The sequence below is a fragment of the Spodoptera frugiperda genome, chromosome 23 (genome assembly GCF_023101765.2).
Source record: "Spodoptera frugiperda isolate SF20-4 chromosome 23, AGI-APGP_CSIRO_Sfru_2.0, whole genome shotgun sequence".
Lineage (NCBI taxonomy): Eukaryota > Metazoa > Arthropoda > Insecta > Lepidoptera > Noctuidae > Spodoptera > Spodoptera frugiperda.
In genome coordinates, this window is record NC_064234.1 from 13981486 (window position 1) to 13999536 (window position 18051).

Genomic DNA, 18051 nt, shown 5'->3' on the forward strand with positions numbered 1-18051 from the left:
AAAATTGGCCAATTTAATGTAATTAGTCCATTTAAAGTTACATTAAATTTAAGAATGGATTATACAGTAAATGTTTTGTTGTTTTTTCTTGTAATGTTGTCTAATTATTTTTAAGAATGCAGTGTATTTTTTTGTTATAATGTCGTCAAATGATTTCTAAGAATGCAGTGTATTTTTTGTTGCTGTAATGTCGTAAAAATATTTTTAAGAATGCAGTGTATTTTTATGAAATTATGTATTTTATATTGAAAACGATAAACTTCCCATTATGGAACTAACTCTACCTCATGTAATAGATTTTAATTCAGTATGATGATTGATGACGCACACTAAAATAGAACAAAATATAGCTATGAGGAATCTTAGTTGCTTTAACATATATTTTTTCTATACAATAGTTATTTCTGAACTTAATTTTCATAAAATCAACTATTATATGGATTACCTTGATTATTTCTTTAAAGTTTTGTTTATCTAATTTGTAAAATAAAATATTTTTAAAGAAAAATGTGTATTTTTATTTTCCCAATGATCTGCCTGTTTTTAACTAATTTATGTATTTAGTGGCACCTAATACTACGCGCCTACAACTATTTTATGAGTGTTCTGTGTAAATACTTTAATAAATTATTTAGTAGTTTTTTTTTTGAGAGGAAAAATTATTCAATGACGTTAGACCACCAATACGTATCAGACTCTTAATGACTAAAAACCACCCCGTGCCTACTACAAAAGAGTTTCCTACCTGAGTAAGTACTACCGTAGTATCTAAGTGAGTACCTAAGTACCCATGTTAATGACGGAGGGGGCTTTCAAAAGGCACCTAGCTTCGTAGGAAAAAGACTGGTGATTGTAGGATTAATAACCTCACTAAAACCACCTAGGTGGCCACTATCGGGGACGCTGGGTTCTCTCAATAGGCTCTGAAGCATAGAATACTATTCGGAGTCCCCACGGTGCAACGCTAGTTACAGCATGCCCCTAGGATTATTCTAATGAGTCAACTTTTAAGAAGGAAACTACTGCAAAGGGTTTTTCGAATTGATAGGGCAACTTAACTGAGCTATTCTGGATCTGACAAAGAATCAAGACCTATCAAAAAGATTTCCTTTATTACAATTTAGGTAGGTTTTTATTGTTTATATGGTACGTCAATATTAGTTACACACGCGAAACATCTATTAGGATGCGTGGCAAGCTGCGCGTAGCAGGACTTAGTTGCGAAGCGAGAAGAGTATCATTCTTTCTATTACCTCATTGCTCGCCTTGTCAATTTATGGTTACGCTACTGATAATATATCTTTACATTCCCTTCCGGAAGAAAAACATAGGCACCTATTATGGTTTAATTATTATTTAAATCTATTCTTATACTACTACGATCTACGCACAGTTTACGTCAATTTAACTATTTACGGTCATTTAATGGCTTTGATTTTGACTTTATCTTTCATCTCTACCTCAATTCAATTTATTCGTACGCAGGATATCATGTAATTTGCATGTGAGGTGCCTATTATTGCATATATGTATTTTTTATTTCTTAACGACCCCGCGTACATTGTACCAAGGTCAGAAGGGACTATGTCGCAAGATTTATAGTACCTATGGGCGTCTAAAGGAAGTGTTGAATTGTCGTCAATTCGACAGATCTATTTGGGCATGATTTTAATAAATGATTCGACTATGATCCTTTTCCTTTACGATAAGTGACATGTCGTCAGGATGATGTTCTAGTTGCTATGTTGAAATTTCTTTGGGTGATGCCGACAGAGAGTGTGTTAAAAGAAATGATGTGTGAGTGGGAAAGCACTGACATCGACGTACAAGAAAGAACGTGTACAATAAAGTCTTTCCAGTAAAATTATGTTTAGGTAACTGATTTACTGCCGCACTTAGAGACATTTAATGTTACTTAAACTATTCCTTAGTAACAATTTTATATCGAAGACAATAGCTAACGACTGGGTTAAGTAAACGTTAAATGACTCTGAGTACTACAGTTAGTTGGTTAGATTTCAAACACAAATGTGCTAGACTGCTAGCTATTACTATGCCCTATTTGGTGATCTATACTCAAAATGTCGGAAATGTTACACGTGCCAATAGATGATGAGGTGATGAGTCATAATTTGAATACATACAGCCTTGGCCAAAAGTATTGAGCACCTTACAAATTTCGCTCGATCACGGTAAGTATGGGAGAAAACTAAATCTACTGTTGAAGTATTTGTTTGTCGGCTATCTACAAAGATTTAAAAACAATGATTTATGCCGTAGCTAGGAATAAAACACCTAGGTGTAATAAAATGAGATTTTTGCAATGTTTGTATTCAAAGCAGGGGTAGATCGCTCGTTTTGCCACCCTGATCCAGGTTTTTGTGGTATTTTATCTCAGTAAGTATTATCGTTGTCTGACACTTTCTTCTCGGTACAGCTTCTGCATGGCGGAATCACAAGTCATTAGATGATTTGCGCCCCTTCCAAAAAATGCTATTCAGCGATTTATTTGTCACATTAAACGGAAAAGGGCGCAAACGCATATAAATAGCTTTTATGACTAGGCTTTTTTCAGAACAAAATAAGTTTTCAATTTCTGCTACGCTACTGGATCAGACTTTAGGAAGCTGATCCAGGTTGTGACGCAAGAAGCCACTGGCTCCCGACAGCATACTTTTTGGATATACTTTAATGCGTTCCTACTTCAATTCATTTAAGATATAAATTCGGACATATTTTAATGCCCTAATATAATATAATATGGCTAATTCGGAAGTTTGTTTTACAAAAAATCGTATTGCCTTGGCCTGGGCCTCCACGGAAAACTATGCAATTTCGAAAAATTGCGGTCATATTGGGGTTACAACATTAGGAATTAAATTTCACATTATACACCTACCTTATACTTAATATCCATTCATATTCTGTGACCAAACTACATTTTTGTGATCTTATTTCCATAGAAATACCACATTAGTACCGTATCGATATGGCCTTGCTTGCTTGTCAATCGCAATTCTCGATGAGATTTGATGATCTTACTGGTATCTCGTTCAGGAAGATTCACTTTGATCCTAAATTATGATATCAGACAAGTCATTTAAGTATTTTTTATACAGGAAAATAGTTTAAAATAGTTTTAGTTTGAACGAAAAGACGTGGCGTTACGTGGAATGAATGATTTATGTTAATTATTTTAATAACTGGTATTGGAGGGATTAATTAGCATTAGTTGTATTATGCAACTTCACGGCTTTTATCCCTGAAGGGGTAGGCAGGGGAGGGTATTAATGCCGTCTATGTATTGGTTTGTTACCCACATTGTCTCACTCATGATCCGTTATGCTAGGAAAGTTAAAAAAAAACACACTGGTAATGTATTTCTGTTGCAAATATTACTAAAACAGAAAAAATGACATATGGCTTATGGAATAAACTTGTTTTTCTAAGATAAAGGACATATTTTAACCTTTGGCTTTGATTTAACTTCAGTTGAACGTTTCAACAATCGAAACAGATCTATTTGTACGAATGATTTGAATAAATTACTCTTATTATGATAATCCATATTTTACTATACCAATTATATGTCTCGCCTGCTTGTCATACTTGTAGTTTGATGCTTACTGGTGATCTACGAGTACCTACACAACTACACATCAACAGCAGCATCAAAGCGAGAGGGAGTGTCAGACTCTTTTTTTATTTTTTTGAGGGGGGAAATCATCCAATGACTTTTCTCGCCTTGGGCGAGGCGAGAGGGAGTGTCAGACTCTTACTGACTAAAAACTACCCTGTTCCTACTCCTGCTTTTCGAACCGGAGCCCCGGTAAACCTTGCTCGAGTCGAGTCGACAGCAATTCAGACTCTTACTGACTAAAAACCACCAATTATTTTACCTACTCCTGTATTTCAGCCGTGTACCCCGGTAACCGACCCATCTGTGGTGGTCAAGTGGAACTTTGAGGAGCGCAGGATATTTCACCGCTGGACTTGGCCCCATCTTCACAAAATAAAGATGAGTATTTTTGTAAAGACGGGGTAAAAGTCCAACGCTTAGGTACTAAAGAGGTTGAAGGTACGGAGTGACACCACGGCCTCATAGAAAATCGACGTGAAACAACGCTTGCGTTTTATTTCGTCGTTTGAGTGTGGTTACCGGAAGCCCAATTAACCCCGTACCCAATCGCCCCAACAACTCTTAAATTCCTAATTCCCAAAGGGCTGGCAACGAACTTGTAACGCCCCTGGTGTTTCGGGCGTCCAGGAGCGGTGATGATTGCTTATCATCAGGTGATCCGTCTGCTTGTTTACCGGCTGGTACCACAAAAAAGAACAATATTATACAAAGACTACCTTTAAACTGTAATAGCTTTGATAACATTGATGTTACAAGTACAAATAGCAACCAGGTCATAGTTCCAAAATTCTTGATATATCAAAAACAAAAGACACGTTGTTTCAAGTCCCTGATAAAATGCGTCTCAATGGGTACACTGTTGTCTGCGTTCACTTTATTTTTTTACTAATTATTATTACTAATATCTATTTCATTTATTTATTTACCATACTTGTTGATTACATTTTTAAATATTTAATTAGAAAAAAAAATCATTTTAAAATATAAAAAGCAGTAGCCAACTAGTAACGGGATAAATCCAAGCTGCCGGCGGTAAGGGCTCAAGAGAGAGGAATTTCCGGACAATACGCGCTGTGTCCAGAAGTACTGCCTTCTGCATCAGGCTCTTAATCCAACCGTCTAACGTTATTACTAATATTCTTATCAAACACAGGTAAATAAGTACCCATTATTCGATTCACGTTTTGTAATTGAGTGCTTTTATGTTTTTTTACATAATTATGCAAATATATAATATAACTTGTAAGGCTAGTTTTGCCTGTTTGAAACGTTCAGTATGGTATTTATTTCAAATCGAGTATTATTTGGTTCGGACATCCGTAAATTGAAATAGGATGAAGTGGTATTCGGTGTTACACATTCGGAAGCACTTTGTTGGTATGGCGCCTTTGTGCCACAGCCTAATGAATGCAGATGATTAATTTTATATTGATGTTATTTTATTTTAATGTATGAAGTATGAATATGGATGCTTGATCTCCTGCTGTGTGCGTTATATACGATAATGGATATAAGAAATGTCTAGATTAAAACTAGATTTAAAAAATATCGAGATAAATAATGAAATATGTGGAGTTGCTAAGAAGAACAATGGTTCTTCTGGAATAGTGGGTTTTAATTACAAAAAAAAAACATTAAGAAGCTTTTTAAAGTTCTTTTATACAAATATAATACAATAAATCTATACTATTAATATTATAAAGCTGAAGAGTTTGTTTGCTTGTATGCGCTAATCTCCGGAACTATTAGTTCGATTTGAAAAATTATATTGTGTTGACTAGATCATTTGTAGAGGAAGACTTTAGGCTATAAAACACCACGCTATGACCAATAGGATCCGAGCAGAGCGGATGAAACCGCGCGAAAGTAGCTAGTACATAATATACAAAATAAATCACTTTATTATACTTATTTCTATTTGATTCACATATTTTAGATGAATAACATAACAGATTACCTTTGTTACTAATAAATAAGATCTAATCAGATAAGAATAAGGTTGCTTGTTGCAAAACTAAATACATATTAATCTATTCTCGTATCTAATTAATAAATTGCATACTTTCCGCATTATTGTATAACCATTTCGGCGAAAAACCAAGATATCATTATAATTAATGAACAATTAAAAATATTTAAAACAATGGCTAATGACAAATGCGTCATAAATATCAATTTAAAACATATTGAATAAATGATGTCTTATTCATAAAATGGCACCCAATACGTCATTGTTGGCAATGAGATTTGTTTATTTATTTATTTATCTATAAAACTATAAAATCTGCGAAATCCTTCCTTACCGGTAGCGCCGACAGGGTCATTGACAAGCAAATTTTAATCTTATCGGCATCTGAACCAAATGACTCATTGATCTCGGTTAAGATAACAATCTACTATAAGTTTATTAATCCCTTATCACACTTATTCATTGATGTAATCATCACTCCATTCATAAAAGTATAGTGATTTATTCATATATTCTAGTTTTGGATCAGATATAGGCCTAAAACTAATTAATTGTTTACTCGGCGTATTTTTTGCGATGGATCGTAGCGGCAAATTTTTAAGACCTCATTCTATCAATATTCTCTACATTTGAAGAAAAAGATTATAGCTTAAATTAAAGTATCTACTTAAAAACGACGATCTCCTACGCTACTTGACAAACTTTAACGATAAATTGTACTTAAGATAGCCTGGAAAGTGCTTCATTTATTTATGTACACAACATACAATACATAGAAAAAAATAAAAAAACAAAGATACATAAACAATGCATATCCATATTGGGATTTCTGCTGGAAGAAATCCCAATAAGGATATGCAGTGCAGATTAATGCCCTACGACAGGATAAATAGATGCATGCTTCTTTGAGAATAAAATTAAACCAGTGGCCAGTGTCTTCGAATCATCATACATCCATAGGCAGACAACACAAAGTCTAGCTAAAATGCCGACTCCTTAAGGTTAGGTTAAAAAAAAACGAACTCAAATCTCAATTGAAATATTAAATTTTATAATAACTTTCGTGAGATATAAGTACTATATTAATAATTATGTTATCGGCTTACATGAGTAGGTAATTGAAATATTTAATTCCCAATTAACGTACTGATCATTTCATCCTGTGGCCGTGCTCAGTGACCCGGCCGTAGGGCGGTGTCGCATGTCCAGAGATACGTTACACGGTTACATGAAAACCGAAGCCTTTCAAACTCGCCGTCACATCGTTTTCTGTCTACACCAATCACCGATCGCCATACACATGAGTACATATAAAGTTAGACAGAACCAGTATAAACTGACCCTTGAATTTGAAGAGAGGTCATATAAGGAGAGACCAAGATAAACTGGTTTTGTATAACTTGATGTCAAGCCATTTGTAGGTACACTACGGTACTATGTAGTATGTTAGGTTAAACCTAAAGATAGTATAGAGGCAAGGTCCATCCAATTTGTGGATTATACGTGGATGATAGGAGTTGAATGGACTCTGTGACGTGCCAAATTAGGGCGTTAGCTGGTAATTAGTGGTGTTGTGCTGTTGTTTTAATTGGCAAAAAAATACTAGGTACATATATTGAGTAGGTATAGGAGTACCTATACTAGTTTTGGGTGTTTGAACTTCGTTTCCACTGGTTTTTTTTTAATATTTATTTGTCTTATAATGTTAACAGTTGTATAGCGGCATTACGGGCCGTAATGTACTCCTCTGTCTACCCCTTCGGGAATAAAAGGCGTCACGTTGCATAGTTAACAGTAGTTTGGCTTTAAATCTAAACTCGCCAAACTGTTACGTTTGATAGCGAAAGGCACTGATTAACTACATAATTTTATTACCTTAAAAATAAACAATTAGGTATACTGCAATCTAAATTATGCTTCCATAATTAAATCCAATCAATGCTTAAAATTGAATCGATTCGAGTGCTTTGAAATAAAAATAAATAACGAATAAAATCACAAAATATAAAAAATAAACAAAATCAAAATTCAACAACTCTGTGTTTAATTGTTTACCTACTACTAATATATTCGAATATACGAGTATTATGTATTTTTAGTTAGGAGGCTTATGAGCTAACAAGTTGCGTGATCACCAGATGTAACTATTGTAGACGCAGACGCACCAGTGTTCGTTCTCTCTTACATTATATATAATGATGTTGTTGACGTTCTTGTATGTGGATTTTCACTTTTTATATTTTTTCGAAAAAACGAGTAGATTAGACTAGAATAGACTATAGCTTTTTTTTAATGTTAACAGTCATTTAGGAATATGTTTATGACTGTATATTTCTTTTTTTATTTATTTGTATATTTATTAATTTATGTACAACACACGGACAGAATACAAGAGAACATTATACATAAATAGGAGGAACATAAATACTGCATATTCACGAAGAAAAGTCAGTTTCTCAGCAATTTTTTTAAGAATTTAGAATGTATATCTTTGATTTTATCTCAATGGTTTTTTCCGTGAATTTTCTTATATTATGTCGGTATTTGCCGATTTCCGATACCTTAATTTAGTCGTCTGAAATGTAGGTAGACGTTTTTTGTACCTGCTTAATTTCCTAGAATACACAGACGGGCTTAAAAAACTTAAATTATGACATAATGTAATGACGATAGATCTAGGAATTATACTAACCGTACGCTTTGTCCTTAACATTCAAAAGTGCTTAATGCATTATTTACTTCAGCAAAAGGATCAGCACGTGTAAAGGTGACAGTTTCTTAGTTAAGGTCGTACAAACGCATTATTATACAACACTTTTAATTCTTGACACAAATAAAACAAAATAGATTCAAATCTACATCCGATAAGAAAAGATAAAATCTTCCACCGATTTTTGCAATTAAAATTGTCATCTTTTATCGCTGCATAGAATGAATTGCATTGTGTGATCTATATTTTAGAGGTCAGTTTGTTTTTTGTTCACTTCACTTAGTTTTTTGTATTTGTCATTTAAGTATGGCAAAGTCTCCACACAACTTAGGCACACAACTAAGCCCAAGAATTCACTTACTTTAACCTTTTGTCTGTCGATATATGAGATACTAGCAAACCCGGCGATCTCAATGACTTTCCCTGTTTTTCTGCTTTTCTCTTGATTTTTTTCCTGAATTTTATTTGCTGTAAACCTCACGCAGCCCGAGTCCCAACGAATACAAAACCTTAGAAATCATTTCGTGCGTTCTGGAGTTATACCGTCAGAAAGGAAAAAGCAACTTATTTTTATATGAGATACAATAGAAAACACATTGTGTCTCGCGTAGATCTGCGTTGCAACATACCACGGGTTAAACTAATATATTTTGGATTCAGATTGGTTCAGAGATTGATTATTATTATTGATTACGGCGTTAGAGATTTTCTTACACTATGTCGACTCATCGACTGTAAACATATAGGAACTAACTAGATGTAATGCTTCTACTTATCACCACGTTTACTCAAACATCAAAGTCAAGTCAAATCGTTCAGTCATAGTCAAAAAAACTACACATAATAAAAAACCATACTCGACACTGGCAGAATAGTCGACAACTTTGTATTGGAGACTCAGTTGCTATCAAGAAGAAAAAAACCAAAATGAATACTTCAATAGAATGAACTCCAAATGAAATTAATCTGCATAAAATAATCATTATTTTTATGATACCTATTATTTGTCTCACATCTAAATAACTGCAGTTATGAAGCACTAGATTTATTAAGGAAAATATTGTTTCATAAATTGTCTGTCGAAACTCGTGTAACTGACATGACACTTCAAAATATATCCTTGAACTTCGTGCACGAGTGGCCAATTAAAAATAATGCAAGAGTTTTTTTAACTTGTAACATTTGAATCATACACGACGCTCGCGGCTGTAAATTATGATTCAAAATAGGAGTTGCAATATTTGAGACTCGATTGCCATCAAGAAAAAAAAAAGAAGTTGCAATAGACCAGTTTCCTACTAGTCAAATTCAATTCTTTTTTTGAAACGTCAAAAACGATGTTTTCTATGAATTTTGTATGAAATACTGCAAAAGAGATTTATTTCTAGAAAAGCTGCTGGTAAAATTCGAAAATTAAGTAGATCATCAAATCGAATATTTTATTGTATTGAAAAGTCGTAATAATTTATTTTTGACTGAGGAAACTACCCAATTATTTGTACACAAAAATAAATAGCGTCTAGGCTAGCGTAGTGTAGGGCGCCCTCCAGCTAGGTGGAGTGACGATATCCGCAAGGTGGCTGGTAGTGGTTGGATGCGTAGAGCTGAAGATCGAGCTCAGTGGCGTGCCATTGGAGTGGCCTATGTCCAGCAGTGGACGAGAACAGGCTGATGATGATGAAAAATAAATAGACACTTATGAATTGTATTATTATTATAAACAGTTTTATTTAGCTTGCCCCGTTCCCCCTTCCTGACAACAGGTCGATCTGATATTTGGTACTTTAGATAATCTGTCCCTTTGTAGATGGACAATAACGTTTATTTGTTTGACGTGTTTTTCAAACCATTTTAACGGACTTATTTTCAGACAAGCTTGTTACTTATATACACAGACTATTAAAATAATATTAGGTTTCCTTTATTTTACTCTTTGATTAAAATAGTCTCATCACCAGTTTTGACTAAAAAAATAAGCTCTAGGATAGAATCAAAGAGTCCAATCGCTCCAATTAATTAACAAAAAAATAAAATACTAGTGCGCCAACATGTCAATCGCATTCATTAGCAACAGGATATGTAATTAATTATCAAGCACGTGTTTACAAAACTATTTTTAAATTGAATGAAAAAAAATCGAAATGTAAAAATACTATAAGAGCGTTTGCATCGTTTAAATATTTGTGATAACATCTGAGATGAACAGTTTACAACAGATGTCTTATCTGCTTATCATATAAATATGTAAAATATTTATTTTCTTTGTTAAAAAAAATACAACGTGATATTATTCTGATAGTGGCTACGAGACCGGTTTTACACGATGAAGTTGAGAAAATTGTTCATAAATGCCCGCGGGTTGTTGTCCGATTGTTTTTTGTCTAATTTACTCAAATTCAAGTTAAAAATAAATAAACTTTAAACTGGTTTATGTCTTTGACTGCCAATAGAAAACTGTTGAAGGCAAATCCTCCGCTAACGTCGGTCACCGGTGACCACCACGGCGTTCAATGTGTTAAACTTTAAATTCACGGAAAATGTTATAGAAAAATAATAATTTTAATACCCGCGACTTTAAGACTGCACGGTTGGTGCGGTGGCTGGGCAACTGGCTGCCGCGCAACGGGTAGTGGGTTCGATTCCGCACGGAGCAACTCTTTGTGTGATCCACAAATTGTTGTTTCGGGTCTGGGTGTCATGTGCATGTGAACTTGTATGTTTGTAAACGCACCCACGACACAGGAGAAAATCCTAATGTGGGGCAACGTTAAAAAAAAAAAAAAAAAAAAAAAAAAAAAAAAAAAAAAAAAAAAAAAAAACCAAATATTATAACGATAATAAGCTCACATTGTCTATCTTCTAATAAGAGTAGATCGGGAAGTATTACTTAAATAAATGTTGCGTGCATAATATTTAAAATTATTTCATAAAAGCCACATTACAAGAATGTCTTCTTAGAGGTAAAACTAAGAATACAACGCGCTATTTTAATCTGATTTGATAAAAATAGTTTTTTTAAGAATAATTTTCCTGTTAGATAATCATCTAAATTCTTTGAACTATGTGTTTGTATGATATCAGGATGGTGTGCGTTGATCCTAGTGGACTAAGTAGTCCTCTATCATTGGTGAGTTTATTATAATTTTCTTTTTTTTTTTATAAAATAATGCACGCTCAGATTTTTTTCTGTGATGCGGGTTACCGGGGCTCCAGCTCGAAAAGCAGGAGTAGGAACGGGGTGGTTTATAGTCAGTTATAGTCTGACACTTTCTCTCGCCTCGCCCAAGTCGGGAGAAAACACTGGATGATTTTCGCCCCTCAAAAAAATGGGTGCGTTTAAGTACAAAAACTTTTATACAATAAAAAAGTATAAGTTTTGTTTTTTCTTTGAAGAACTGAGCACAGTAGTTCTCTTTTTAAGAACATCTTTTTTTAATTACATGCGGGAAATAAACTTGTAACCTTAGCTTCGTTAGTTATTTTAGGCATAGGTAGACCCGGATATTGACCACGGGAACCCACGCACACTGGTAGCCCTTACGACCGCTGAGGCATTCCAGTTCAGTTAATTTGATAATAGAAACCGGAATTAAAACCAAAAAGGACCAGAGGTGTAATTAAACGGTACAATATATATTTCCCCATACATTATAGGTGATATCATACACCCAGTAATCCAGGAGTTTCTAGTAAGGAAGTTTTTTATAGTTTAGGTAATAGGGCTATGTAAAAATCTAAATAGAGAAAGAGTACACATAAATGTCGTATATATTTTTTTAAACATTGCCCCACACTAGGATTTTCTTCTGTATCGTGGTTGCGTTTACAAACATACAAGTTCACATACACATGAAACCGAAACAACAATTTGTGTCACACAGAGAATTGCTTAGTGCAGGAATTGAACCTGCTGCAAGTTTCACAGCATCCGCTTGCCCTGCCACCGGATCAACCGTGCAGTCAAAATCCGTCCAAAGTAGCACTGACAAAATTCTAACCTTTATAGACTAATCCAAAGAAATATTTTGTCTGAAAATCGGTGCCCAGCCCATTTTGCCTAGGTCTTTAGCATTCATGTCCCTAGACAAACAGAGCCTATAGCCAAATGCTACTTAAAAAGCGCTTGTCTACTGAGACAATAGAATGATCAATGTATGGCATCATTCCCACACATTGATTTAATCATAAACAGATCAACAGATCATTTACCTATTGCAGGTACCTACTGACAAGTTGTAAACATTTTTTGTTTGCTACCTCGCGTGTCAGTTTTTTTAACACTATGCCTACCTACTTGTGGTTTTATAGATTAGTTCGTCAATAAGGTATGGGCCTCTGTGTCCGCCTAGCCCTTCAAGAAAAAAAAAACATGTATGTAAGCTGTGTATGATTCGCTGAATGACAGTTTTATATTATTGTAATGTAAATTAAAAGGCACATCACCCACGGAATACCTTAAGATCTTCGCCTTATCTAGTCGGCGCATTAAACTTTTGTTTCCAATAAAATACTTTTATCCTGCTCTATGAACTTCTCTCTCCCTCTAACGTGAGACGTAATGTCAATCCATGAGCGCGGCATTCGTGGCCTGACGCGCCATGTTCCGGCGCCAAAACTTCGTAGCAATCGGTAAAATGAACGCGCCGACAATACTGTCCACTACGCTCCAGTTCCGAATTTAAATTACGTTTTTTTAATAGTTACTAGTTTTTTTTTTGTGTAATGGCAATGAGTGGGAATCCTAAGGTTAATGGAGACAGATTAAGTTTCATTCCAGACCCGACCGTTGCGGAAACCTATGTAAGAAAATTGTGCTCACATTTCATAATAGTTTATCTTTTATTTTTACCTCTAATCGTTAAAAAGTGACCCAGTGTTTTTCGGTACTAATTCCTGTGATTAATTTAAATAAACTTTTAGTTTTATACATTATGCAATTTGTCGAGTTAATCGTATTCTTGTTTCGGTTATTTAAATAATGATCGTGATAAAGTTTCGAAAAAAAAAAAGTTAATTTTGAATATTTTTTGTGTGTGGTCGTTTTAGTTTTTGAATATAAATAGGTTGTATTTTGAAAATTTATGTCTTTAAACATTATTTCCGGCCTTAAATCAGTAAAAAACTAATAAAAAAGCAATCATCAAAAGGAAGAAACTTAATATTATACAGAAGATTGTGTTAAACATAATTTGGTCAAGGTTGTGATGATTTCTCAAACCTAAAAGGTTTAAAGGTTCGAGTTCATAGTTAAATGTTAAAACGTAACATAGTACATAAATATTCAATCGATGATAACATATGTATCTACTAGTATTATCTAGATCTAACTTGTTTAGATACCATATGCAAATATGTTTTTAGATTTTTCTACGATTTTTCAAACAAAATACTATTTTTGGAAATAACTAATGCGTATTGTAAGCGTGTGTATAAGACATCGAAAAAAATTGTTTGTCTATCATGTTTATTTATTTTTTGGATTTTCCGCATAAAGTTCTAGATTTTCGTAGCTTTCGCATAATAAGGATATGTAAATAGGATTATGCATAGTCCTATGCACATGTATAAAACTTTTTTTTTAAAATAGCTTTGCATGGATATGCAAAGCTATTTTTTTTTTTAAAGTTTTGTATCAGGCGTTGTAAAAGAAAATATAGTTTAATGTTACAGTAATACAGTTCCTTATTGTAAAAAAAAAAAAATATTTAGAGCTAAAGTTGCGTAGAAATATAGTTTAATGTTACAGTAATACAGTTCCTTATTGTAAAAAAAATATTGTGTGCTAAAGTTGCGTAGTATATGGGTCCCAGTACTATCGGTAACCGGTATTTGGCTATATACTAGAATACTAGATCCGATACATTATCTCAGAGATAGAATATTAATATCATTATGTTCTCATTATCATAATGGATATTGTCCAAACCACTTGTGTCGGAAAAACGATAGAAATTTACCTTATATAAAAAAGCTAGGTCCTAATGAGGTACTTATGTTAATCTAATTATTCAATTTGTAATTGTGTTGCGTGTTGTTTTAATGTCTATGGTTTGAAATACCTAACAGTAACTTCAGTAGGTAATAATAAGTTAAATGTTGTCTTAGAAACACAGAAATTTGAGCAAATACCTTTTTCACATACAGACAATTCTTTATATTGTAATATTTGCTTTGAAGTTCAAAAGTGCCTATTTGAAATAATCAATGAAGATTAGAATTTGACTTGACTTTGAAACAAAAAATGATTTTATAAAATTCATTCGATTTAAGTACTTAAGACCATAGATCAACGTAGTTTTTTTATTATTTTAAGTAAACAAAAAAATATATTATAAATATCTTATTTTCTGCATAGGAAATGATACCACACAGTTCAAAAAGTAAAGAGCCAATTTCCAAGTATGACCAGTTGTTTCCTGAGATTGAGGAGGTCTTGGGTCCAAGCCCGACCTTCAGACCCTGTACCCTCGTATGGAGGGACCTGACAGTCCACACCAAGCTCAAGGATGGAAAGCTGAAGAGGCTTGTCAACAATGGTAAGTGCTATTTTCCTTTTTTTGGGCCCTGCGTAACAAATTATTAATTTTTTTTTAAACTGACATGGTAATAAGACTAACATCAGAACTTAAGACGGGATATTTACCTCGGTTCATCCGTGATCATGGCGCTTGCAAGAGTGCCGAAATATCGGAAACTCATAGACATAGTAAATATCCCGTCTTAAGTTCTAATGTTAAATTATTTTTTTCTTTCTGTGGCATCGTGGCACATAAACGGAAGCATTGATATTAATCTTACTATTCATATTCATTTATTTGTTGTTTATCTTGTTATTTCCTCTTGTTTATCTTGATTGGTTTTTATTTAAATTATCACATTCATATAGAGTAGGTTTAAGTTGATAGTTGTATAGTGGCGTAGCATGGCTTGCGGAGCCCCGTAAAAAAATGTGTTTGGGAGCCCCACTTTATTTCTTTTTAGGGGTTAAATCAATCAAATAAATAACAAAAAAGGAATGGATTATTTTTGGACATTTGTAATGTCTGAAATGAAATAAAAAAAATGTGTGTATAATTGATACGCTAAATACGGTGGAGGCTACGCCCATGAGTTTGTGTGTCTGTGTCGTTGAGTGTTCTGTTGTACGCATTTTTAAACCGGGTACATTTCGAAATAGTACCTAATTCTTAGTTTATTATTAATAAAATATTTATTAATTTAAAAGCTTTATGCACAAGTACAAGTTGGGTGGACATAATGCCACCACAAACTATATTAATTAGGAAGTCTCGTATTATGAGTTTTGAGTCGTGTATAGGATTTCGAAAACAACAGATAGAATAAGCAGCGCAGAGCAGATGAAACCACTTTTCACTAGATTACTCAGGTTATTTATTTTTTGGAAATGAGCATTATTAAGAACTTGTTTCACAATTTCTGGATAGCCGCTATGTATCAGATAACTTTGAATTAAGAACGTAATTTGTATGCACTATCTGTCACATAAGTTTATTGGGCACTTATATGAAGGTGGTGAAACAGGCGCTTAGTCAAAGATAATTTCAGCAATATTAATGAAAATACGCACCCTTTTAGTACCACGTGTTTTTTTTTCTAAGTAAAGTTATTTTCAAGCGGTCAAAAGTTTAAAAGACTATTGTATAACTGTTGTGCAATGATATCCACGTGTAGCGTCGGATCCTGTTTTCCCTTCTACTATTATTACCAGTGGCTCGAGTATTATATTATATTATTTATGATCCTCGAGCGGAGTCGGTCGTCTGGTCCATGAATGAATTCTCACAAGCTCGTCACTAAGCTGTCAAATTTATTACTCCAAAGACATAAAGTTGCAGTTCGATTTTTTTATTTTTTCGCGTAATGTAAGGTAATTTATTCATAAATGAATAATTTCTGTGTAATTAATTTTGTTAGGCGCCATTTAAATTAAGTTGAGTTATGTTTTAATTAATTTGCGGTTTTGATAGTTATAGGTTTTGTATGTATGAATTTATTTGTATTGAACGTCGTAAAAAAGACTGTTGTTTTCCAGAATGAATGAGACGAGGTTTTTTTAAATTATGATTGATTAAGAGGCTGTGTTTATGTCATATTACACGACTATTAAGAAGACAAAAAATATAGCAATTATCGAAAAAAAAAGAAATATGGGTACGAATGACCGAAGCTCGTTGAGCAAGCTATAAAATTTTTTTTTTTTAAAAATGTTTGGTTATAATTTTTACCAGAAAAAATCCAAAAAACATAGTTTTCATTTAACATAGTTTAATGGAGCCTATTTTAAATGACAAAACGTCTATGTATGTGTGTGATGTTTTCAAGCTAAACGGCTGTGTCAATTTTGAAAAAAAAAACGTAGAAATATTTAATAAAATTTGGACTTTGGAGACGAACATACACTTCATAAACGTAGCCACGGGCAAAATCTAGTAACGAATATCACAAAATAAATACGCTGCTACATTACCGTTACAATATCGTGAGAAACAAATGAACGAATTTGATATACATGAGATATTTTGACAGAGATAACTTGTACAAGTAACTACATATTTAGATTTTTATATTTTTTGTGATGTGATGTGATGTCCGTGCGATATTGTCTCATGTGTATCAATTACATGATTTACAAGCAAGTAACACAGTAGTTATGATGTGTTTGAAAGATAATACTTATTTTTTTATGCTGAATAAATTGACTGGATCAATATTTTTCAACAAGTATGAGAATTACGTAGATTTTTTTAACCAAAGATTTGCAAAAATAGCACGTTTCAGACGTGATGACACGTTATAAGAAAAAAACCTTTATTTACTATTTGTTTTATAAAAACTTAGCTCGCGGTCCCGTGGGATAAAAAGTCCTATGTGTTATTTCCGATTATAATGTACCTATGTTCCAAAGTTCCAGCCATTTTAATGTGATTAAGTAACAAACATTCACACAAACTTTTGCATTGATGCTCAAACCTTCTCCGTGCGAGAGGAAGACTTTGGTCAGCAGTAGCCACTTACCTATAGGCTGTTGATGTTATAATTTTCGATTTAGGTATAAAATCAGTAAGATGAGGTGGTGTACATTAATAACAGATAATAAACTGCTACAAAATGAGATATTATGGAGTTGAAAGAACCGATTGATTAAGAATATTTTTTGTTCCAGTCAGCGGGATAGCAAAACCGGGCACAATGACTGCGTTAATGGGACCGAGGTAAGTTATCAACCATTGATTAACCTAATTATTTTAATATCTAACAGACAGCATCACAAAACATATTACAATATTTAGTGAGGTTACCGGAGGCTGAATTGTCCCCCTTTCCAATCCCCGGCTCCTCAATACCCCTAAATTTCTAACCTCCAAAAGGCCGGCAACGCACTTGTAACGCTTTTGGTGTTTCGAGTGTCCATGGGCGGCGGCGATTGCTTACCATCAAGTGATCCATCAGCTCGTTTACCGGCTTATACCATTAAAAAAATAATACACCAACCTAAAATATGTTTTCCTATACAATGTTTTGTTTCCTGTCTCCATAATACTAAAGCAATTTCCACACTAGATGACTATCAAACCATAACACATGTCATAGTTTTGATGGGTATGGGTAACAAGACAAGTGTTAATTTCTACACATAGATGACAATGAATAAATTAAATGTATGTACCTATATACATATACTTAGATATTACATTTCCCATTGATTGGACA

The 18051-nt window shown here is 33.5% G+C and overlaps 1 protein-coding gene across 2 annotated transcripts in view; it reads left to right on the plus strand.

Annotated features, from left to right (window-relative positions):
- The first annotated feature begins 12877 nt into the window (after positions 1–12877).
- The window catches only part of LOC118267200 (protein scarlet), a 34557-nt gene continuing 29383 nt past the window's right edge, over positions 12878–18051 (plus strand). The window contains exons 1-3 of one of the 2 annotated variants that reach the window (XM_050703146.1): positions 12878–13119; positions 14675–14855; positions 17504–17552. In XM_050703146.1, the coding sequence (XP_050559103.1) occupies positions 13042–13119; positions 14675–14855; positions 17504–17552 (308 nt within the window). In that variant the 5' untranslated portion in view covers positions 12878–13041. Of the gene's footprint in view, positions 13120–14286; positions 14306–14674; positions 14856–17503; positions 17553–18051 lie in introns of those variants that run through there. The other variant, XM_050703147.1, reaches the window with a different exon arrangement.